Source organism: Branchiostoma lanceolatum, chromosome 4 (assembly GCF_035083965.1).
Source record: "Branchiostoma lanceolatum isolate klBraLanc5 chromosome 4, klBraLanc5.hap2, whole genome shotgun sequence".
Lineage (NCBI taxonomy): Eukaryota > Metazoa > Chordata > Leptocardii > Amphioxiformes > Branchiostomatidae > Branchiostoma > Branchiostoma lanceolatum.
In genome coordinates, this window is record NC_089725.1 from 10,029,817 (window position 1) to 10,054,537 (window position 24,721).

At 41.0% G+C, this 24,721-nt stretch overlaps 3 protein-coding genes across 3 annotated transcripts; all 3 read right to left on the reverse strand.

The window, feature by feature from the left end:
* Positions 1 to 659: 659 nt before the first annotated feature.
* On the reverse strand, positions 660 to 5,087 carry LOC136434161 (dehydrogenase/reductase SDR family member 11-like). Its single transcript, XM_066426927.1, has 7 exons — positions 4,771 to 5,087; positions 2,763 to 2,972; positions 2,406 to 2,500; positions 1,811 to 1,913; positions 1,336 to 1,428; positions 1,113 to 1,178; positions 660 to 701 (listed from the first exon to the last, which is right to left on the reverse strand). The coding sequence occupies exons 1-7, from the start codon at positions 4,909 to 4,911 to the stop codon at positions 660 to 662; spliced, it is 750 nt and encodes a 249-aa protein (XP_066283024.1). The 5' UTR covers positions 4,912 to 5,087.
* Positions 5,088 to 5,841: 754 nt separating this feature from the next.
* LOC136432506 (dehydrogenase/reductase SDR family member 11-like) lies at positions 5,842 to 10,919 on the reverse strand. The gene is made up of 7 exons (XM_066423830.1): positions 10,315 to 10,919; positions 9,336 to 9,545; positions 8,980 to 9,074; positions 7,975 to 8,095; positions 7,771 to 7,863; positions 6,854 to 6,919; positions 5,842 to 6,447 (listed from the first exon to the last, which is right to left on the reverse strand). Exons 1-7 carry the CDS (start codon positions 10,453 to 10,455, stop codon positions 6,406 to 6,408), a joined length of 768 nt encoding a protein of 255 aa, XP_066279927.1. The 5' UTR covers positions 10,456 to 10,919; the 3' UTR covers positions 5,842 to 6,405.
* A 426-nt stretch (positions 10,920 to 11,345) lies between these two features.
* LOC136434162 (uncharacterized) lies at positions 11,346 to 24,528 on the reverse strand. The gene is made up of 15 exons (XM_066426928.1): positions 24,326 to 24,528; positions 23,186 to 23,455; positions 22,921 to 23,015; positions 22,295 to 22,415; positions 21,736 to 21,828; positions 21,071 to 21,136; positions 19,894 to 19,934; positions 19,014 to 19,035; positions 18,637 to 18,810; positions 17,501 to 17,710; positions 16,581 to 16,675; positions 13,979 to 14,099; positions 13,387 to 13,479; positions 13,174 to 13,239; positions 11,346 to 12,258 (listed from the first exon to the last, which is right to left on the reverse strand). Exons 1-15 carry the CDS (start codon positions 24,455 to 24,457, stop codon positions 12,217 to 12,219), a joined length of 1,641 nt encoding a protein of 546 aa, XP_066283025.1. The 5' UTR covers positions 24,458 to 24,528; the 3' UTR covers positions 11,346 to 12,216.
* Positions 24,529 to 24,721: the final 193 nt, after the last annotated feature.

Genomic DNA, 24,721 nt, shown 5'->3' on the forward strand with positions numbered 1-24,721 from the left:
GAGAGTGGTGGTGGTGGTTGAGGATTTGCCGTTGTGGAGTTCATTTTTCATCGTCCATGCACGATTTACTACATTGATCTCAGTCGGTAAAACCAGAAATATGTTGTTATGAATAATAAATCCGTCCGATGTTGGGGGTATGCCGAAGTTGCAGCACCATCGATCCGTTATCAATTTTGTTGTACGAAAATGAAACAAAGCAGGATAGAGTGTAAATTATGATAATCTATGACATTATTCAGGTAGCTTTAGAAATATTTGCCCCACCGCATATTCATATTTATCTTCACAGAAGGGAAACATACTAGTATTGTTCTCGCTCAGTTTCTTCCTCTTCAAACAAATAAGGTCAATGACCTGGATCAGATAGTTGCGGTCACTATGGTTACTAGAGATTTAGTCGTGTTTAATTTAGTCGTGTTTAACCCTGTCGTGTTTAATTACATCATGTAGCAAGTGGCAGGACAGGGCTGGAGGGGCTGGTCACCATATATAGGAATGTACTTGAGTAATTAAGAAAAAGCAGAGTATTTTGTTATTCTAAACCATGTGAAGGTAACATTGTGTACTTGCTTGCAAATGTTGCTTTTCTAGTTCATGCCAAATGCTCCTCCATATCTAGCAGTTTCTAGTATCATTGTTATAAAGATCCTTCTCTGTTAGGTGGTCTGCTCTGTCGGCCTCATCAAAATATCGTGAATCTGAAAAAAAAGAAATGATTTCCTAAATCCGCTTCATGACAACTACAATACTTTTTCTATTGTTCTACGTTTGATAAACAAAATAACTGCTTTACTAATTTAAAAAACTGTTGTGATTGTCCAATACTTCTGTACAGTACAGTAGCACAGCATCAGATCTAATTAGATTAAGTAGGGAAACTATGCAAGAGTATATAGACATGCCTAGAGAAAACATTTGACAGGCAGTTCTCTGAGTGACTGACAGCTGGCTTGTGGCCATGTCCATAAGAACGGGTCTGTGAAGCCCTTTTAGCAGAGTATTTACCGGTAGATTTTGTATAGACGCTGCAAGAAAGCTCTGCGTAGAAGAATTCTGGCCATGTAGCATTTCTCTATGTATGTATGATATAAGTCTGGAGTATGTCTTACCTCAACGTGTGGTGGGGCACCTAAGATATAAAGAACTGAATCAGCAATGTCCTTGGCCTGTAAGCACTGGAATAATAAAAAAAAATAGGATTTTGTTATCTCTTATTCTGTTATACATCGTACTTGACACCATAGCATTCTACATTATCATTATTGATTGGTCTAATCAAGTAGAATATCCTACAACTGTACAAGGATGAAAATAGAAAAAAGTTGAACTTACTTCAATGCTGGCATAAAGGTCTCGACCCCTTTGTGGGTCATCTTCATGCATACGTGTGGCAAACTCTGTCTCCACAATTGCAGGAGAAATGCACTGCAGAAACAGGACGAAAGGATGATGATCATCCTCATCCTCAACAAGTAAAAGTTATTTTTCTATTCACAAAGAAACTACAATTTCAATGTGGGCATAAACATAATCTATCTTTAACGTAGCGATCTTTTTCGTGATAAATTGTAAAATTCAATGAAGTACTGTCATTCTTGACATCTTTGCGGTGGTTTTATGATTGCGATTTTCGCGAAGACCGCGTCATCACAAACTTAAAACCCATCGGTGTTTCCGTTACGGTACAGTGTGTGACTATAGTGCTATCGCAAACTCAAGTCCACCGGGAACACTCCATTTTCTCCTTGCTGTGAAATTGAATCACCGCAAACTTAAAGGCGTTTACAGTAGTTTCTACAAGACTGACCGATGCTCTGATGTGTGACTTTATCTCCCTCAGCTCTCTCCTCAGCCCTTCAGTCATGGCCGTGATGGCAAACGCAACAACAGCAAAACGATGACCAGCCATACTGCAACAATACAGCAATGTTCTTTACTCACATTTATATCTTGAACACAACACAGCTAAAGAGTTTGTTTGATTAGCATAACTGATAAGCTGGCTTTAGGCATAACACTCCAGTTTTGTACATGGGATTCGAACCCAGGACCTCTGGGTTCTGGGCAATACACGCTAACCATTACGGCAACACATGTACAACGCCGACGATAAAATCTAAAATAAACAAGCTGCTAGGGGTCCCAAAACTACACCACTTCTTCCTTACATCACAAGCTATCTACCACCAAAAAAAATTTAGACCACAGCACGTCCAGATCAAAGCATACAAAAACGGACGTTCTGCTGCAGTACCAAGGCCCAAAGTCGACATTGACCTTCGTCTTCCCAACACCTGAACACATACCAAATATCTTGAATTATGCTGACTACAAAAATCAGACACACTCAAAACAGTATCTCCATTTTTCATCTCTTTTCATGGAGATGATAGATAAAAGACCTGTTCAATGTGATGATGTGTCCATCGTCCACTCCTCGCTTCCTCATCTGCTGCACAGCCAGCTGGGAACAGAGGGTCGGGGCCAGGATGTTCACCTAGCGGAACACACAAAAACTGCAGGTTACTAATGTTGTCACTGTGCGCCTGGAACTTAAATAATATATTTAATACTCGCGAGGTAGAAGCCTTGAAAATGTGGTAGAAAATAGAAGCAAAAGTACTAATTATTTTTCACTATTAGATTTATCTACAGATACATAGAATATTGTCAAAAGACTACCTCCGTTTTCATGAAGGCCATAACAACTGTGTATGAGAATTATTGACAGATACAGAGACTATGGACGAAAGACTCACGTCTGTCATCGTCCGGAATGCCTCGAAACTACCGGTCAGCAGAGGATCCTTCAGCGCTAGACCGGCGTTGTTGATACAGACGTCCACGCCGCCATGTTCGGACTCGATGTTGTCAAACATGGCTCTGATCTCAGCTTCCACTGTCAGGTCACATTTGACAGGATAAAGCCGCCCTGCAGCACCTGCCTGCTGCAGCTCTGCTGCAGTTTCCTGCAGGAAAAAAACACACGGTGGCTCTTTTTACATTTCAGTCTTGCAAGATCTTACCAAAATGCTCTATGGGGCCACAGCAATATAATCAATTTGTTCTAAGAATTTTCTGCTCCTTTTTTCCCCTTTTTTCAGGAAACGTACTATTTACACAGCACAGTGATTGGTCGGCCATGAACTAGCTAACATATAATCTATAATATAATATGCACAATCCACCGAAGAGCGAGGTAGAGCAGAATCTAATTTGTGGACAGACTTTCAAAACCTGGCTTTTGAAAAACTGTACTGTCCTACAAATTATGTAGCCTTATGTATGCCATGGCTGTTGTGAATTAGGATTTTAACATGGTCAATACTGACCGACGGAGGCCATATATATATATGCCATGGCCCAACCGCCAATGTTCGGACCTTTAACCCAAACCCTACCCTAGGGTTGTAGGAACATAGGGCCAAAGTCCATTGTCATTGGTGCGTAAAAGTTCAAAGGGGGCGTGGCAGTCCTTGATAGAATAATATTAATGTGGAACTGGGTATAACGTTAGCTATAACTTTATGAAAAGTCCAGGGGCCCATTTATGATACATAGGCCTAGGTAAACTCTGCTTGTGTAAAGAACTAGAAGGTAGCAGCAGATGTCGTGGCTCATTTTCCTTAGGCCTAAGAGAACAAATGTTGTGTTTCCGGTTCTGTACACTTGTAGTTATCTCCATGAAAAATGGAGATATTGTTTTGGGTGTGTCTGTGTGTTTGTCTGTTTGTCTGTTTGTGTTTCCGCACTACTGTAGTCAGCATAACTCAGGAACCTCTCGATGGATTACGATGATATTTGGTATGTGGGCAGGTGTTGTGAAGCCGAAGTTCAAGGTCGATTTTGGGCCCCCTGGTATGTGACCTTGGTACTGCAGGGGAACTTCAATTTTTGTATCTTTTGACCTGGATGTGCTGTGGTCTTGATTTTTGGGTGGCAGATAGCTTGTGATGTAACAAAAAAGTGGTGTAGGTTTGGGCCCCCTAGCAGCTTCCTCTGGAACTGCAGGGGCGTTTTTGTGAAAATCTTCTAAGGAGAATAACTGAACAAAGGAACAACCGATTTCCATGATATTTAGTATGTAGGTAGCTTAGATAGAGATATACACAATGAAGTGCAAATTATGCTAATTGGGACTTAATTTGCATAGCTAATGAGGAAAACCTATATTTGCAGTGTTTTCCATTATCAGACTCAAATACATGTAACGTATGTAGTTTATGGAAAGTGGAGCATCAACAGATACCGATTATGCAAATAAATTCCTAATTTGCATAATTAATGCAAAACACCATATCTCATCTAATTGGAAAATTATAGGATTGTCAATATGATGCTTAGTATGCAGGTAGCTTAGACAGAGATATACACAATGAAGTGCAAATTATGCTAATTGTGACTTAATTTGCATAGCTGATGAGGAAAATCTATACATGCAGTTTTTTCCATTATCAGACTCAAATACATGTAACATGTAGTTTATGGAAAGTGGAGCATCAACAGATACCAATTATGCAAATAAATTCCTTATTTGCATAATTAATGCAAAACACCATAATTCATCTAATTGAAAAATCATAGACCTGTCAATATTGCAACATATGTAAGTTAGATAAAGGTGTTTATGACCAAGCATATCTTATGCAAATGTGTTTATGACCAAGCATATCTTATGCAAATGTGTAAGTCATTTGCATGAATAGAATTGTTCATGGAGATATGAGGTCGTGGAACTCTTGTTTGCATTGTTTCTGATCGACTTACCCGTATTTTGTCGACGTCCCGCGCACACCCCACCACCTGCATGCCCTGCTGGGCCAGTGCCCGGGCTGTGGCGTTCCCGATGCCCACAGACGCACCGGTCACCAGCGCCACACGGCCGCGCCAACGCTCCATATCCGACATTTGGACTTGGACTCAAGTTGTGACCTCACAATTACAACAGCGACATCTAGCAGTCCTTGCGAATATTGCAACGACGATTATCATACTTCTGGTCGATGTGGGTCGATGCTAATCTCCAAGCAGATCTACACTGGTGCAAAAATCGTATAAGCTAGCCAGAGAAGGTCCGTCAGGCATCGGTGCCTGACGGACCATTTCTGGCTAGCTTGTAGAATTTTTGCATTGGCATCTCTTTACCGTTTCTTTTCCTTTCTGGCGGTGTTTCAGGAACCCGCCAAACAGGACATTATGTGTAGTTGACAAATATTCCAAGAATTCCACGAATGTATCTTATTTTCCACGCACGCGTAGTTACCTATCAGGCCCTGGTCAATTAAAATAAGACAGACCCCTCCTCGCCTAGCCTAAGGTCACAAAGCTTAGCTACGAAGGAATCTGATTGCTATAGATAGTCCATTATAGATTGTTTGGGTATCTGTGACAGCCATCAAGGCCAAAAATGTCTTACAATTAAGAACAGCACGCAATTGAGAGACCCAACCGTTGAGCACTGGTCAACAACTGTGAAAGAAAGCTATGGGATTGTCTTTGCGATAGAGCTAGTTCAGATACTACCTATACAGAAGGTGGTTCACAGTGCAGACAGATCATAAGCCGCTATCTTGGCTCTCTGACCAACAGAAGATTATCCGACTGGTGAGCACCACTAACAATAAATATTCAATCGCCGCCATAGCAATAGTTTTTATTGCATACCTTGTTTGTATTTGTTTTCGCTGTTACTAGCAGCCAACTTATTGTATTGTTCTTTGTGATCAAAATTCATTTGATATCAATAAAAGCACAAACATTATATGGCCCTTGAGGACACTATAGTCCTCCTAGAATGGTAGAATTTTCTAAAAGAAGACAGAACTGTACTCTTGAATTCTTGAATGGAGAATTGAACGTGTTGAGCAGGTAGCATTTATCAATTCTGTTGTACAAAAATGAAGCAAAACAGGATATATAGAGTGGAAATCATGATAATTTTATTACATCAATCAGGTAGCTTTAGAAATATTTGCCACACTGGATATTTGTATATATGCAGTGTGCCAAAACAGAGCAAAAACATTATGTTTTCCTTCCACAAAGGAAAACATAATGTTTTTCCTAATTTTCTTCTTCTCCAAACAAATAAGGTCAATGACCTTGACCAGACGGCTGTCACCATGGTACTAGAGGTGTACCTTGTGGTGCATTATGTAGCAAGTGGCAGGACAGAGCTTGGGAGGGGCTGGTCTGCATGACATGACTGTTTTAGAGTAAGAATAAACAGAGCAGTAGTTTTTGAGGCTAAACCATGTGAAGGTAACCATTATGCATGCTAAATGCTCCACTATGTATAGCAGTTATTGTTGAAAATCCTGTTTTTTAAACCTTTAGCACACTGAAGTAGCGATTTGGCACCCAATTCCCTATAGGTTACAGAGTCAGGTAGCGGGGAGAAGGTTAATATGTCTGCTCCGTTGGCCTCATCAATATGTCGTGAATCTGAAAGAAAGCAAAAAAATGATTTCTCTAATCAACTTCTTCACTATTATACTTTTCGTATTGTTCATTATAAAAGCTTCTTTGCAACAGCTGCAGTGATTATCTAATATTTTTGAACAGTACCGTGCAACAGCATCAGGTTAACTCTCTGGTTGGGAGTGAAACTATGATCAAGGCATGAGTATGACAAGTACAGTTTTACCTAGAGAAAACATTTGATACTGTACGCAAATGGTGAGTGGCTGACAGCTGGTTTGTGCCCAATGTCCCTTAAAAACGGGTCTGTGAAGAGTATTCCCCGATAGACTTTGTATAGCGGCCGCGGGGAGGCTTTGTGTAGGAGAATACATGGCCTTGTAGCATGTACGTATGAAGTAAATCTAGACTATACATGTATATAGCTCACCTCCATGTATGGTGGGGCACCCAAGATATACAGAACTGAATCAGCAATGTCCTTGGCTTGCAGGCACTGAAAAAAAAATCAAAACACAGAGGATGTTGTTATCTCTCATTCTGTTATAGTAATTTAAATATATCAGTCTAATCAATGAGAATATCAATTATCAAATACAACACAAGGATGACTAGATAGAAAGACAACATTTTCGAGAAAATGCAGGATATTTTCCTCCCATTAATAAAGGAAGTATGAAAAAATTATGATTTTGCATAATGCAAAGATAGTCCTCATTAGGATAACACACATTCCATTGTATTCACCATTCCTAAAGCTACCTATGTCTTGAATAAAAAATCCCTACCATTGGCTAAAAAAGACACATGAATTTTCTGCATAGATAATGCTAATGAGGTCCTCATTAGCATAATGCACATTCAGGTGTGTTCAACTTTCCTAAAGGTACCTACACCCCAAACATGACATGCGTAGCATTTACCATAAGGGAAATATAAGGTTCTGCATAAATTATACAAATGAGGTCCTCACTAGCATAATTTACATCCAGCTCACCTTTCCTAAAGGTACTTACACCTTAAATATGACATCCGTAGCACTTACCGTAAGGGAAACACATGTTTCGGCATACATTATGCAAATGGTGTCATTATAAGCATAATTTATATCCGGATGTATTCACCTTTCTTTAAGGTACATACAAGTCAAATACGACATCCGTAGTATGTACCATGTACCATACGGGGAAAATACCTTTCTGCAATACCAGTATTAGAGCTACCACCCTACATCTACTTGGTTTTGGGCAGAAGAAGAAGAATGAAGAAGAACAAGCCAGCAAAAACAATATATTTTCTACCTGTATAGGGAGGGAAATAGAAATATAGAAACAAAGTTTAACTTACTTTAATACTGGCATAAAGATCTCGACCCTTTTGTGGGTCATCTTTATTCATACGCGTGGCAAACTCTGTCTCCACAATTCCAGGAGAGATACACTGTGGAAAACGGGGAATGATGGTCATCATCATTAACATCAATGATCCTGGGGGCTTTTTTCATAAGAAGTTGTAAAATTCAGTGGTTGAGGTATCGTCTACAAGACTGACCGAGGCTCTGATGTGTGACTTCATCTCCCTCAGCTCTCTCCTCAGCCCTTCAGTCATGGCCGTGATGGCAAACTTCGTCATGGAGTAAAACGATATGCCACTATGACGGTGACCGGACATACTGCAACAATGCAAGAATACAGCAATCATTATTTACTAACACAACATACGTATATGTAGGTAAAGAGTTTGTTTGTTTGGCATAACTGATAAATGCAGCCTTTAGGCATAACACACCAGTTTTGTACAAAAACTAAGACCAGACTGTAAGGTTTGATCCACCCACAACATAATGGACCCTCTTTTTGATAAGTGTGATGGAATCTTTCACGTGCTCGAGGTGTGGCTCTCCTCAAACACGGGACTTCCAGCTTTACGTCTGAACAAAGAGGACGTCCCTAACCAAAGCTAGGTACTCATTTTCACCTGATTCTAGTGAGGAAATAGGTGTAAAATATTACTAGAATGCCATTCCCAAAGCCTAAGGGCACAGTATTGAGAACTACTATGGGTTTTAACCCAATTGATCTGAGAAGAGCCACCTTTGGAGCACGTTAAAGAACCCACCAAACTTATCGAAAAGAGGAGGGGTTCTTTCCAGAGTGAATGGATAAATTTATGCAGTCTGCTCTCTGACTTGACATCTAGAAAACATGATAGTCATTTGTTGTTTCAATCCTTTCCCAAATCTACCAAATCTCAATTAGAGCTCCCATAGTTTTTTTGAGGCCGTAGGTATCGTGGGTTTTTATCCACTGTGTGCTCAGTATTGGAAAGCGGAGCCAATCGCTCTCCTTCCACCGCCTTTTATTTACCTCCCCAGCCAAAGATAAGTACCAATTTTTACACCTGGGTGGAGTTAGAAAACTCGTGTAAAGTGGTTTTCCTAAGTTTACAACATTGGTGGCATGTCAAGGGATTCAAACCCAAGACCAAGCGAAAATTGATGCGGGCACGGATGACATCGATACAATCAAATCAACATGGCCAAAATAATTAAAAGACCTATTCAAGGTGATGATGTGTCCATCGTCCACTCCTCGCTTCCTCATCTGCTGCACAGCCAGCTGGGAACAGAGGGTCGGGGCCAGGATGTTCACCTAGCGGAACAGACAAAAACTGCAAGCTACTAACTGTGCACACTTTTATCATATCTTACTCAAGGTAGCTTTGAAATGCTATAAGTAGACAAAAGCATCCTGTCACTCTACAATATTCAAATAACTACTGACACACACCAAGAAAAATATTTTAAAAACATGCAGACTAAAAACAATACCTCCGTTTTTATGAAGGCCATAAACACTGTATGAGAATTATTGACAGATACAGAGACTATATGCTATGGACGAAAGACTCACATCTGTCATCGTCCGGAATGCCTCGAAACTACCGGTCAGCAGAGGATCCTTCATGGCTAGACCGGCGTTGTTGATACAGACGTCCACGCCACCATGTTCGGACTCGATGTTGTCAAACATGGCTCTGATCTCAGCCTCCACTGTCAGGTCACATTTGACAGGATAGAGCCGTCCTGCAGCACCTGCCTGCTGCAGCTCTGCTGCAGTTTCCTGCAGGAAAAAAACACGCGGTGGCTCTTTTTACATTTCCGTCTTGCAAGATCTTACCAGAATGCTCTATGGGGCCACAGCAATTTAATCAATTTGTTTTAAAAATTGCCTGCTTCTTTTTTCCCCAAATTCAGCTGAAACGTACTATTTATACAGCACAGTAATTGGTCGGCCATGAACTAGCTAACATATAATCTATAATCTATAATATAATATAATATGCACAATCTACCGAAGAGCGAGGTAGAGCAGAATCGAAAATGTGGACAGAAATGGACAGACTTTCAAAACCTGGATTTCGAAAAACCGTACTGTCCTACAAATTATGTAGCCTTATGCCATAGCTGTTGTGAAGTAGGATTTTACCATGGTCAATACTGACCGACGGAGGCCATATATATATATATGTTATGGCCCAACCGCCTATGTTCGGACCTTTAACGCAAACCCTACCCTAGGGTTGTTGGAACATAGGGCCAAAGTCCGTTGTCATTGCCATTGGTGCGTAAAAGTTCAAAGGGGGCGTGGCAGTCCTTGATAGAAGAATATTAATGAGGGACTGGGTATAACGTTAGCTATAACTTTATGAAAAGTTCGGGGGCCCCATTTATGATACATAGGTAAACTCTGCTTTTGTAAAGAGCTAGAAGCCAGCAGCAGATATCGTGGCTCATTTTTCTTAAGGCCTAATAGAACAAATGTTGTGTTTCCGGTCCTGAACACTTGAATCTTATATGATCTTACATAATATTGTTCCTAATCGACCTACCCGTATTTTATCCACGTCCCGTGCACACCCCACCACCTGCATGCCCTGCTGCACCAGTGCCCGGGCTGTGGCGTTCCCGATGCCCACAGACGCGCCGGTCACCAGCGCTACACGGCCGCGCCAACGCTCCATATCCGACATTTGGACTTAGACACAAGTCGACCCGCTGACCTCACAATTACGTATACAACAGCGACATCCAGCAGTTCTTGTAAATATTGCAACGACGATGATTACTTCTGGTCGATGTGGGTCAATGCATTGGCATCTCTTTACCGTTTCTTTTCCTTTTTGCCGGTGTTTCAGGAACCCATCAAACAGTACATTATGTGTCTAGTTGACAAATATTCCGTGAATTCCTCGAATCTGTCTGTGTTATGTTCCACGCAAGCGTAGTTACCATCTAGACATCCCATTGGGCCTCCGCGTAGACTGTCAGGCCCGGGTCAATTAAGCTATAAGATAAGACAAAACCCCTCCCAGCAAAACGGATCAGCTAGCCTAAGGTCACAAAGCTTAGCTACTATGGATAGACCATTATAGATTGTTTGGGTATCTGTGACAGCCATCAAGGCAAAAATTAGCTTACAATTAAGGCGGTGCCCTAAAGGAGTTTGTATAAGAACAGCTAGCACGCAATTGAGAGATCCAACCGTTGAGCACTGGTCAACAACTGTGAAAGAAAGCTATGGGATTGCCTTTGCGATAGAGCTAGTTCAGATACTACCTATACAGAAGGTGGTTCACAGTACAGACAGATCATAAGCCGCTGTCTTGGCTCTCTGACCAACAGAAGATTATCCGACTGGTGAACACCACTTACAATAAACATTCAATCTATGCCATGGCAATAGTTTTTATTGCTTACATTGTTTGTATTTGTTTTCGCGCTGTTACTAGAAGCACACGTATTGAGACATTGTTCTCTGTGATCATTGTGTCATCAACAATTTTGGTCCATATTGTCCTTCTTGATAGCTCTGATGAAATGAAACAAAGAGCAAAAGATACATGCATCTGAAGCATTGACATAGTAAAACTAATCATCATCTTTATTACTATTATCATATATTTATTGCTATGTAACGTTAGTATGTTGGAAAATCGTATGTACAATCATTTCCAACATAGTTATCGGGCCCAAGCTGATGTAGGAAGACATGATAATTGGAACTGATAGTGATACAAGTGAGACTACAATTACAAGACCAATGCAAAAGATAGTAAAGATAGCGTTCAGCCCATATATGTCTCCATCATTGACAATATTCATATGATAATAAAAGCACAAACGGGTATACAAAATGCATTGACACTAGAGACCTCCTAAAATTGTAGAATTTTCTAACAGAGATGAGCCTGTACTCTTGAATGGAGAACTGAAGATGTGAGCAGGTAGCATTTATCAATTTTGTTATACAAAAATGGATATCAGAATGGAGTGGAAACTATGATAATTTTATTACATTATTCAGGTAGCTTCCAGAAATATCTCACTTACTGCAAATGTATGCTTACTTTCATGGAAGAGAAAGTTTTTTTGCTTAGTTTTTCTCCTCCAAAGTCAAATGAGGCCAATGAGCTGAACTAGAAGGCTATCACCACCGTTATTGGAGGTGTAGCAGGCCCCCTGTGGTGTTTGATTACATTATGTAGCACGTGGCAGGACAGAGCTTGGGAGGGGCTGGTCACCATATATATGAATGTTTATGAGTAAGAATAAACAGAGCAGTATCATTTGTTAGGCTTGACTACGTGACTGTTAACATTGTGCATTTGCTTGCAAATGTTGCCTTTCTTGTTCATGCTCCACTATATATAGCAGTTTTTGTTGAAGATCCTGTTTGTTAACCTTTAGCACACTGAAGTAGCCATTTGGTTTAATAGGCAGCAGGGAGAAGGTTACATGGTCTGCTCGGTTGGCCTCATCCAAATGTCATTAATCTGTAAAAAAAAAACACAGAAATGATTTCTCAAATCCACTTCATTATGACAACTACAATACTTTTCCTACTGTTCATTATAACAACTTCATGATTGATGTACACAAAAAAATGCTTTACTACAACTGAAATACAGTAATTGTTCTTCTTCTTCTGTACAGTACATTACCACAATATCAGCGTGACAGTCGTGACTCTGGTTATGCAGTGGAACAATGATCTACACTTGAGTATGTAGACAAGTACCTGCCCATGCATTCTCCTATGCAGACTTTTCCTGTGGCAACTATACCAGGGAATACTCTGCTAAACATGCTTCACAGGCTCGTTCTTAGTTAGGGCCCCTTAGTTATAAACATTCATTCATCATCCATATTCGTCTGGATTTACTCTGGTGAGGTACACTCAATAAACATTAATGAGCCTTATTTTGCATGAACGCTCGTGAACTTGTCACAACCTGATGATGATGATTTTGCATAAGCCAATCAATGCCCAGATTGCAAATTTCACACAACCCACTTAGCCTGGCGTGCACAAAAAACCCATTGGCTTTGCAAGAGGGTGATAGCTAGTATCTTCGTATGTTCGGCCAGTATTTGGTGATGCCGAGGTTGCCCTCCACCCACAGATCCGACACATTGAACGCTGTGTGCTGTCTTGGTTATGAACATTAATGACCTTGACTTATTTGATACAAGCCAATCAGTTTTACCAAGAGAAAACAATTCGGCAATTCTATTAATGGCTGCATGACAGCTGGTTTGTGGCCAATGTCCCTAAGATCGTGTCTGTGAAGCCGTTTTAGCAGAGTATTCCCCGGTAGACTTTGTAAATCCGCTATGGGAAAGCTCTACTGGCCATGTAGCATTTCTCTATGTATGTATGATGCAAGTCTGGAGTACATATAGCTTACCTCTACATGTGGTGGGGCACCCAAGATATACAGAACTGAATCAGCAATGTCCTTGGCCTGTAAGCACTGGAAAATGAAAACACATAGGATTTCTTTAAATCTCTTACTGTTACTTTGACATTCTACATTTTTATCATTATTGGTCAAAATTGAAAGATCTAATCAATTAGACTATACTACAAGAGGAGGATGAAACTAAAAAAACAAACTTACTTCCATACTGGCATAAAGATCTTGACCCTTTTGTGGGTCATCTTTATTCATACGTGTGGCAAACTCCGTCTCCACTACTCCAGGAGAGATGCACTGTGGAAACAGGGGGGAATGATGGTGATGTTTTAGGCTCGTGCAAAACGTTATTTCTAGCAAATAAAGCGAACATCACAATAACTTGTACTTGTATATAATCACAATGATAATACTTTTGAGTCATGGTGCCAGCTAGGTTATGAAACAGCTGCCATGTATATTGTGATGCCGGCACAAAATTGAATTGATTACCTGGTGGCATGATTTGTAAGGTTCACTAACATGGGAAGGGTGTATATTTTGGATAAATGCCTATGAATAATACTTATTATGGTTGATTGTAATCAGGAACCATTGTCCAAATGTATTTTTATGTCATTGGCAGCACAAGCACTTCCATGGCAGTCCAGGCACCTTCATGAATGAGAGAGAAGACACTGTGATCAGAACTCTATCCGCACATTACATACCATTCCTATACAGCCATTATTTTTAAAGTTTACCTTCGCAGGAAATTGTAAAACTCAGTGGTTGAAGTATCATGTACAAGACTGACCGAGGCTCTGATGTGTGACTTCATCTCCCTCAGCTCTCTCCTCAGCCCTTCAGTCATGGCTGTGATGGCAAACTTCGTCATGGAGTAAAATGCAACGCCAGCAATACGGTGACCAGACATACTGCAATGATACAGAAAGTTTTTTGTTTTTTTTTGCATAACTGATAAACTGCCTGTGGCATAACAAATAACACACCAAGCTGCATAAGACCAGGATATAAGGTTTGATCCACTAGTACTCACACTGTGATGGTCCCCTACTCTTTTCAATAAGTGAGGTGTGTTCTTTACCCTGCTCAAGGTGTGGCTCTCCTCAAACACAGCTGCAGGACCTCCAGCTACGTCACATCTGAGAGGACGTCCCTATCCAAAGCTAGGTACTCATTTACACCTGAGTAGATTGAGGAAATAGGTAAAGCTGGAGGTCCCATGTTTGAGTAGCCCACACCTAGAGCACATCAAAGATCCCAACACACTTATCGAAAAGAGTAGGGGTCCTTTTCAGCATGAATGGATCAAAACTTACAGTTCGGTCTCCGGATTGACATCTTGAATAGATGATAGTCACCTGGTATGTGATAATAACACTGACTAGATTGCAATTTAATTGTGTATAGACTTTATTACACAAAATTCTCTTTGTTGAAATTCTTTACAGTTTTGACTAAGGCCACAGCAAGTAAATTTTATGGATGACATCCTCCGCAGACTCCAAAATTAATGAGATAGGGCGAAAAAAAAACAAGGCGGGTAAAAAAAAACAAGATTCCTATATTTTCAAATTTTGAGATCATGAATCTTGTTAAACAAGACTTGCGGCAACAAAATATGAAATCACGACCAACAGGTTTTTTGTTCCTGTATTCAACCAATGACGTTTCATATATAATATAAGACCACCTTGATTCAACAGTAAACATGTCATACCATCATGGGCATTCATATGCAATGGAACACCTGGGCAGCAACTATATTCAACTGGGTATTCATTGGAACACTGTGTCAACACATGCCATCAAATTCGAGCAATTGAGCCTCAACGTTGCTGGATCATATCAAGCAATTGCACAACACAGAGCCTTTGTCGGACATATCATTGGAGGGCAATGAAATGTTGATTTTGTTAGCAGTTCACTTCATTCAAGATAAGCACATCGGATTTCACGTTGTTGATAATAATGGCACAGAAATTACACACTATATTACAAGTTTGGCATGAGGGCAGCACAGTTTCTTCTTGTAAGTTGGTGACAACGAGCAATCTTGTTACAGCTTGCATACACAATAATTGTACAATGCACTTGTACGGAGTTTTCACAATTCTTACATTTTCAAATGCCTTTTTATGGCATCTAGAACGTTTTTACGATAGAACTGACTGTAGTTTGCGACAAATTGTATCATTTTCCATATGTTGACCATTGCTGAAGGGTAAAAAAATCTTGTTTTTTTTTTCAAAATCAGGCGAAAATTAATGAGCGCGCTGATGTCATCCATAAAATTTACTTGCTGTGGCCTAAGGCAAAGGAGTTTCATGTCTAGATTTAAAAAAAGTGTTTCCCCTTCGACGAGGTGAGCTCTTCCATGCATGAGAAACTTTCCCACGGACTCACGGCCGTGCGTCTTTACTGTGGCGATTTTCGAAGGACTAAATGTTCATGTTTGTGGTAGGATTGAAACCTTTTGGTATATTTTGAAAGTGATTATACAGTTGTTAATACTAAGACACAATTGTTACGTGGTGTTTTTAAATTTTCAAAGTTTTGGCTCCTTGATCTCACGTGAGTAGAGTAATTTTACATGCGTACTTGAAACACGGTGCAGCCCTGGCATATTCATGTAATTTGTTTTCTGATCAGCGTGCTATGATTTACAATGTAAATAGAGACTGTCAAAGTTGTGTATATGAAAAATACATTTCAAAACTTCATTGTGCCGTCTTATTTTCCCCTAATAACAGCGTTTAGTTTGTAGCGAGATCGACCGATATGTTAGTACGGCCAGGATTTCACAAATGCCGGGTCATTGTAGCGGCGGGGAAATCCACGTCATTTGGTCTAAAAGTAGCGATTTAGGAGCAAAAATATCGGGAAAATATGGGGAAAAAAATAAACTTTCGTTATATTGGGGATCTCTGGTAAGCAAAGCCCCAATGAATCTTTAAAAAAAAGAATAAACGTACTGTCCAAAATAAGAACGTACTGGGTGGATTTTGAGGCTGAAAAAAATAAACGTACCGGTACGTTTATTTGGGAGATGAGAGTACAAATATGGTAAATCTCAATGGCAGGTAAAGGTAGTACCAAAGCATTTTTGAGGCCGTAGGAGCAGAACGTTTTTATACTCGGTGTCTAGGGCATGGTATTGGAAGGTGGAGTCCATTCCTCTCCTTCCACTGCTTTTTGCCTCCCAACTGAAGTCAGGTACCCATTTTACACCTAGGTGGAGTGAGGAAACTCCTGTTAAGTGCCTTTCCCAAGTCTACAACATTGGTGGCATGTCGGGGGATTCGAACCCAGGACCTTTGGGTTCTGGGCTTAACACCCTAACCATTACGCCAACACAACGCCTATGATAAAATCTCCGTAAATGAATAGAAAACCTGTTCAATGTGATGATGTGTCCATCGTCCACTCCTCGCTTCCTCATCTGCTGCACAGCCAGCTGGGTACAGAGGGTCGGGGCCAGGATGTTCACCTAGCAGAACAGACAAAAACTGCAGGCTACTAATTTTGACACTGTGTGCCAGGAACTTTTGTAATTGCTTGCCCAAAGTAGAAGCCTAGAAAAGGTGGTAGAACTAGAAGACAGAATTCGAAGTAGAATCAGAAGAAATGATACATAGTGATTCCTTGCTATAAGCAGTTGAAAGCCCTGTCAAATCCAACTGTCATTAAACCTTTTCACCAAATAATGTCATAAATTTAAAATGGAATCAGTACAAGCTTCACTTTTTTAAGGTGAGATCTGTCACCCTAAAAAGATACGTCCAAACAGATCTCAAACCCAGCATCCCCCAGTATAATGCACTACTGTATGTCTAAACTGTCATATCTGGGGGGTGCTGAACTAGAGAGCTCTCAAAACCAACTTTTTTCAAAGTGACGGATCTATGAAGCCCGGTGGATTAATGTTAATGGGGGTTACAAGGCTGATTTAGTACAAAGCTTGAAGTTAAATGATTCCATGTAAACAGGAAATCATCTCATATCCCTGTGATTTTTTGTAAATCTCTTATATTATTCATTACCGTTAATTTCTTACTGATTCTGTCTATGCATTTTCCTAACAAACTTGCTGGACAAACTTTGGAACCAGGCCAAGCCAACCCTCCTATCCTGCCAAATCTCTGCTTATACATGTATCATCTTCTGTCTTACATCCTGTCACTCTACAATATTCAAATAACTACTGACACACACCAAACACACAGACTGAAAACCATACCTCCATTTACATGGAGGTAATAAAAGCACGAGAGTAGTTATCTAAAGATACAGAGAATATAGACAGAAGACTCACATCGGTCATTGTCCGGAATGCCTCAAAACTACCGGTCAGCAGAGGAGCCTTCACGGCCATACCGGCATTGTTGATACAGACGTCCACGCCGCCATGTTCGGACTCAATGTTGTCAAACATGTCTCTGATCTCAGCCTCCACTGTCAGGTCACATTTGACAGGATACAGCTGTCCTGCAGCACCTGCCTGCTGCAGCTCTGCTGCAGTTTCCTGCAGGAAAAAACAGATGCAGCTGATTATTTTTGTCTTGCAAGATCCTGTCACAATGCTCTTTGGCTAATTTGACAAACTGAACTAAATGTACATACAGAAAAAGAGACTCAGTCCTAACATCGTACAAGCGGTTACAGCGCTATGTTCTGACAGCCCTATTTTCCGCTGCCCTTGTTTTGACACCCTCAAACCTGACCCTAACCTTGTCCTCTAGGGCTGTCAGAACAGATAACAGGACTGTTGGAGGGTTTGCGAAATTTGCATCTCATCTTCGTGAAAGTTTGTGGGGATATGAATGGGGTATTTGAAAAGGCTGACGTGGTAGACAGGTCCGGTAGACTGGCCTGGTGGCCTGCCTGGTAGACAGGCCAGCTTTTTCCACAAACCCACTGTTGGAACATAGGGCCGTCCCCGTGCAAGTAAAGTCCACTTGGCCAGGATATACATTTGCACCTGATTGATGCATATAGAAGTTCAAAATTGGGCGTGGCAGTCATTGATAGAAGAATGGGTGACTGGGTATGCCAGGCGCCATATTATGAAATCTAGGTCAGCTCTGCATGTCTCAAAGGGCAAGGAAGCTAGCAAGACCTGTCGTGAAAAATTGTGCTTACTGGATCTAGTTTCAAGAAAATTTTGAAAAGGTTTAGTCCAAGCGTAACAAATAACTGAGGGGGGGGGGGCATCGGACTGGACTCTTAGGCGTGGGGGGGGGGGGGGGGGGCTGGGGTTGTGACAGGACAGCAGGACAGAGGGGGTAACCCGATTTGGCTGTCATCAAACCCTTCCCCACAACCCCTCCTCGATCGGAACAGCCATCCTGTGCCAATTGGCAACGGGGGTATCCAAAGGCCGGTAGGGGTCGGGGTCCAAACCCTGGTAATCATTGAATTTGAATTTAACATTGTTCCTGACTAGCTTACCCGTATTTTGTCCACATCCCGTGCACATCCCACCACCTGCATGCCCTGCTGGACCAGTGCCCGGGCTGTGGCGTTCCCGATGCCCACAGACGCGCCGGTCACCAGCGCTACACGGCCGAGCCAACGTTTCATATCCGACATTGATTTGGACTTAAACACACAAGTCGTGACCCGCTGACCTCACAACAGCGACATCTAGCAGTTCTCATGAATATGGCAACGGCGATGGGAACTTCTGGTCGATGCCTTGACATCTCAACGTTTCTTGTCTTTTCTTTTCGTGCGAGGTTGTCCCACTTTTCTTAACATTAAACAGACAAGAGTTCGGAGACCTCATACCTCCTTAAAATATTTTAATCACGCAAATGATTCCTAGCCTCCACCAGTCTCTGCGGGTCGCTGGGAAAATAGTAGAAATTGGCCAAATAGAGTCAATTGTATGAAGGGAGTAGGCTACGGAGAGAGGATGGAAATGTTATCCTCCATGGCCAAAGTCCCCCGGCAAATGTTCTCTCTATAGCCGACGCTGTTAGTCTGGTAGAGACTAAATGATTCCTACATTTATATATTTCATGCACAGTTATGTAACGTTACACCTTTAACTAACTTACACATGTCACAAGTATGAAATGCCTATCGTATATTGTCCCACTAAAACAAACGAGTTCGGAGACCTCATAATGTTACCTCCATGAAATATATCGATCATGCAAATGACTCCCAAATGTCACAGATTTGAAATGCCTATCATAACGTTATACCAATAAGGTGGATTATGGAACTTTCGCAGAACAAAGGAAACCCTTGGTTTCGCCTATTGTGTCTTGAAATCATCGCCAGCGAAGCCAAGCCAGGAGTAGCAGCACACTTATTGTTCTTTGTGATCATTTTTCATCAATAATATCGGTCCATATTGTCCTTTTGGTAGCTCTGATGAAATTAACCAAAAGAGCAAGATATACATGCATCTGAAACAATCCGAAATATTTCTACATGACTAAAACCTCTAAATATCGTAAAAACAACACTGGAACAAAGTATGGTTGCAATGTCAGAGTAAAACTGATCACTATCTTTATTTACGATCATTTTTGTGCCTGATTACTTTACTGGACTAACGTTGATTAATTTTTCACAAATGTGTAGTACACACATTTCTTGTCTTTGGTTTATTCTAAATTGGTGTTTATAGTTCCTCTCAGTATGCAATATATCCAGTAGTTACTAGTGTATATGTTGCAGAGCCACCTCTGTTACTAGTATCCCTGCTCTGTGGGTCGTACCAGCACATCGTGGACCTGGAAAACATCAACAAGACGATCATCTACACAGTTTTACAAAACAACAGCCAATCACACTTCTGTGATGTTAATATTGAATTAGTCAACATTGTTCATCATTCTCCTAGACCTACGTCAAAATCACCTTATATCTACGTGAGCATCGCTTTATTCGACTGTAACGCTATTTTACCTAAATCCGATGCATTTTTCAGTAAGAGTTAATTGACACCAATCCGGCAAAAAAATAAACCACCACTTCTTTCTGTTACATTGCGATGTTATTGATCACTTTTGTCACACGATTTGTTCCAGTGAACGAACACGGTAGTTTAAATCTCCCCATAACGAGGTTAGTCTGTTCCATTCTGGGGTGAAAAGTTGTTGACATTGTCGTCTTCGAATACAGGGTTACCAAACCATTTCTGAATACGTTAGTTTTCATTTCTGGCGGTATTACTGATGTTGCATCTAGCATATATTTCCGTTAATACTCCGTTTAAAAACAAAATCCCGGATATATGTTACCCTGCGGATTTAGGTGAAGTAGCGATACTATTTCTGCTCCGTCGGCCGTACCATCACATCATGAACCTGAAAAACATATATATATATAACACGACTAACTCCACAGCTTTACGAAACCACAGCCCGTGAAACTTCGTCGATGTTTTTAGTTATCGTTTTTTAATTTTTATTTTATTTCACAGAAAAGATGTCGTCAACAATGTTCATCATTATCCTAGACCTGTAGTTCAGACGTAAAAATCACTTAATCATGGTTCTTATAGTAAGACTGTACTGATTTTCCTTCATTCTTTCACCACGATTGCTGTGGTTTTCGTATCCTCGTAGTGTTTTTTCAGTCTTTTGTTATTCAATACTATTTGTACGACTTAAATTGACAAGTAAGTACAATCAAAAGTGCCCAAGAAGACCACTGAGGGAACGTGTAAAAGCTGGTCTATGTTGAAAGGTAATCACTATAGTCAGGATTCTAAAATAATGCTTCGAAGTGAAAAAAGAATTATCTAAGGGATCACCAAAACGTTGTCACTTGGCCAGGTAGTCCTTATATACAGCGGTGGTCACTTATACTGTATATGAGGTAAGTTCATGAACAATATTAATAGCATGGAGTATGTATACTTTACCTCCACGTGTGGTGGGGCACCCAAAACGTACAGAACTGTATCAGCAATGTCCTTGGCTTGCAGACACTGAAATGTACAGCAACACAGAACAGTTTTACATCTATTACTATGTTCTTTCACACTGTGGTTATAAAAATAATAATGTATTTTCTGTAACCAGACTGCTTTGAACAATCCGTACGAACTCGAATGTACTTAACTCTGTGTCCTCGTCGAGTCGTCTTATTCTCAGCTGCTCATCTTTTACAGGCTAAAGTTGTCGTCATCCGTTTGACTGTTTATTGTTTATTGACCTTTTTTTAATCTATTTATATCAATGAACAAAATGTCTGCCTTCTCACAACAAACCAAATCAAGGCAGAAATCAAAAATCTCATACCTCCGGGAAATACATTTTTGTTGTGACTTTTTAAAAATTCATTATTGAAAATTTCTCGCTTATTCTGTCTGTGCATTTTTTTTGCCTTCCTGATCAAACAACGGGTCAAACCAGCTTTCCCATCCTGCAAGTCTCGTTACACCATTTCCCGACATCCGTGTCAACCATGGACACTGGCCAGCGGGAACAACACACCAGGACAAACAAACAAACAAAAAACAGACAAACAGACAGAAAACAATACCTCCGTTTTCAAGGAAGGAAAACAAACAAACAACAAACTTACTTCCATCGCGGCGTGCAAGTCTATAGCCTTCTGGGGATCATCTTTATATATACGTGGAATGAACTCAGTTTCTACTCGTCCGGGAGAGATGCACTGTCGACAACGGAAACAAATAATAGCAAATCAGGAAGGTCAACAGTTCCCACTTGATGACGCCACGTAATGCGGTTGGGAAACTGAATGAGATTTTGGGCAGTCTAGGCTATGTAAGTGTGCGTGCAAGGAGTTCACAAATTGTTTTTCCATCGAACAGCGAGACTTTTGATTTGAAATCCTCCATTTATCAAACAATCTTGGGTACACACATACCTCTTATAAAACCATTTCATTAACTTATCTCTCGTTGGTTCCTGTTGATTTTTTCATATCTATATATCCTTGTACGTAGGTCAATCCATTTGTATCCACTTGTTTGTTTCCATGCTTGTATATACATGTATAAATGTAGTAGAGCTTACGAAATTCTCTTTACTTTTGTTGTGTCAATAGATTAAAGGTTGTGTTATCGTATTCCAGAGAGATTTATTTAAAAAATCAGAGTTAAATGTGTAAGACTGACCGTGGTTCTGATGTGTGACTTCATGTCTTTTAACTCCATTCTCAGACCGTCATTTAAAGCCTTGGTGGCAAACTTCGTCATGGAATAGAACGTCAGCCCACCGACGCGATGGCCGGACATGCTGGAATAAAAAAAAAGGATCATTCATTGTCATATGAAAAAAATGTCTGACCTTATACACATATGTATAACAATATCAACAGAGAAAATATTGCTGTTCATACTATGGAATGGAACATATAACAGTTCGTTTGTTCAGACCCGTATAGTGCCAATATAGTGGCACACAGGGCAGCAAGTTTCATTGCTGTTTGAGAAGTCTGAGTGTATTTCTTACAGGGCGAGGGAGGGCTTGCACCCCCTCGAACACATTACCCCCATTTTACGTCCTTTCCGAAAGACAATTACAGCCCCAACCGAGTTAGCAACTAATTGAAACCTGTAGCTCAACTGTGAGGCTGCTACCTGTTGAGCTATAGGGACATCCCTACATAACAATTAATGTTTAAAGTGCCCGGGCCGTGCATACATAATGTTACCATCTAAAGGAATACAGAACACATTGCAGTTCTAAGAATTCTAGACGTCACGTGCACCTGATGACATATTTTGTCAATCTTAAAGACCTGTTCAATGTGATGATGTGTCCATCGTCCACTCCTCGCTTCCTCATCTGCTGTACAGCCAGCTGGGAACAGAGGGTCGGGGCCAGGATGTTCACCTAGCGGAACAAACAAAAACTGCAGGGTACTCATTTGCACATACTGCCGTTTGGAACGTACGTACCTTTCGCAGTAAAATTCTTTAGAGTCATATCACATATAGCCAGTTCAAAGAACGAACAGAACTACTTTTGAGTATTCTGGTCGAAAACATGACCACAACACTCACGTCTGTCATGGTCCTGAACGCGTCCATACTCCCGGACAGAATCCGATCTTTGGTGGCCACACCGGCGTTGTTGATACAGACGTCCACGCCGCCATGTTCGGACTCGATGTTGTCAAACATGGCTCTGATCTCAGCCTCCACTGTCAGGTCACATTTGACAGGATACAGCCGTCCTGCAGCACCTGTCTGCTGCAGCTCTGCTGCAGTTTCTTGCAGGAAATATTCAATGAAAGTTTGGGATAGTTCAGTTCGCTCAGACCCTTGAAGTGCCTAGTGGCACATAGGCCAGCAAGTTTCCGTGTTGTTTCTTAGCAGGGTATATTCTTACATGGTTGCTAGCCCTTCCTTTTTAATGTGCTTGAGGCACCTTCTCGAATCAAGCAAATTGAAAAATTGAAATTGAAACAAGCCATACATTTACTTGGACAATTGGCTACATGTCAAGTCAAGTCAAGTCAAAGTTTAATGCACAAAGATTGTATACTTCAACTTATTGAACCCCCAGATTCAATAAGTTGAAGTATACATGCAACAGTTGTACATATGGAGGATCATTTGGCATCGTTTGTTATTTGACGGTGAGGTCCAATTTTAGCTGGAGACAACTCGCGCGATCGCTGTAGGACCGGTCGAGCTGCTATCTGGTAGGAACTAATCATTACTTCTCACCGGTCCGCCATTTCTAGTTTTCATAACAAGATTTAAATCATGTTTTCTATTACTTGAATACGTCATACAAAGAATTCAGTCAGTTATCCCTTTACCTATATATATATATATATATATATATATAAAGGTGACACTCGACAAAATTATGTCGTTTTCAAAACTTATAGGTTCGCCCTATAGCCTACGGCCTCTAGATCCGACGTCGAGTGCTGCCATTTCCAGCTTCCGGGTATATCAAAGCGTATAGAACCAAGCAGCCTGAGCTCTTTCTTGTGTTGGAGTAGGCTAAACTGAGATTTTACCACTATCTACATGGATATTAGATACACCGATAGCCGATGATCCAGTTCGAAACAGTTGGAATTCTCTTTCTATAACCAAGGACGGTCGCTATTGAAAGCTACACACTGTTACATACAATGTATCCAACACTACTGCCAAGCTGACCCGTGTCCCCGCATGTACACTTACCCGTATTTTATCCACGTCCCGCGCACACCCCACCACCTGCATGCCCTGCTGGACCAGTGCCCGGGCTGTGGCGTTCCCGATGCCCACAGACGCGCCGGTCACCAGCGCTACACGGCCGCGCCAACGCTCCATATCCGCCTGAATACTAGTACGTTTGAACACCGCGTGTGTCACTTTGATTAGGTTGGCTTCTTATTGACGTCATAACGCCCAGTATACTAGTAGACCTAGTACCCCCAGGGCATGTTTAGCCTGGTTTAAGTATTTATTCCAGTTACGTGCCCTTTTGGTATCAACTAGCCTGTCACGCTCCATTGGTTGCAACCTGTACTCCCCGGTTGGCTAACTCCTCTTACATGTTATCTGTTTATTTGGCCGATTTCTACGTATTTTTCC

Bases quoted from the DNA above. Each gene is read 5' to 3' on its own strand.
- LOC136432506 (XM_066423830.1), bottom strand. From the start codon at position 10,455: ATGTCGGATATGGAGCGTTGGCGCGGCCGTGTAGCGCTGGTGACCGGC. The intron at 9,546-10,314 runs GTAGGTCGATTA...TTTTTCCTGCAG, and splicing joins GGGACGTGGATAAAATACGG to GAAACTGCAGCAGAGCTGCA. The intron at 6,448-6,853 runs GTGAGCTATATA...GCTTTCTTTCAG, and splicing joins GTGCCCCACCATACATGGAG to ATTCACGACATATTGATGAG.
- LOC136434162 (XM_066426928.1), bottom strand. From the start codon at position 24,457: ATGGAGCGTTGGCGCGGCCGTGTAGCGCTGGTGACCGGCGCGTCTGTG. The intron at 16,676-17,500 runs GTGAGTCTTCTG...CTGTTCTGCTAG, and splicing joins CATTCCGGACAATGACCGAT to GTGAACATCCTGGCCCCGAC. The intron at 13,240-13,386 runs GTAAGTTTGTTT...TTCATTTTCCAG, and splicing joins ATCTTTATGCCAGTATGGAA to TGCTTACAGGCCAAGGACAT.
- LOC136434161 (XM_066426927.1), bottom strand. From the start codon at position 4,911: ATGTCGGATATGGAGCGTTGGCGCGGCCGTGTGGCGCTGGTGACCGGT. The intron at 2,501-2,762 runs GTGAGTCTTTCG...GTGTTCCGCTAG, and splicing joins CATTCCGGACGATGACAGAC to GTGAACATCCTGGCCCCGAC. The intron at 1,429-1,810 runs GTCAGTCTTGTA...CTGTTTCTGCAG, and splicing joins AGTCACACATCAGAGCATCG to TGCATTTCTCCTGCAATTGT.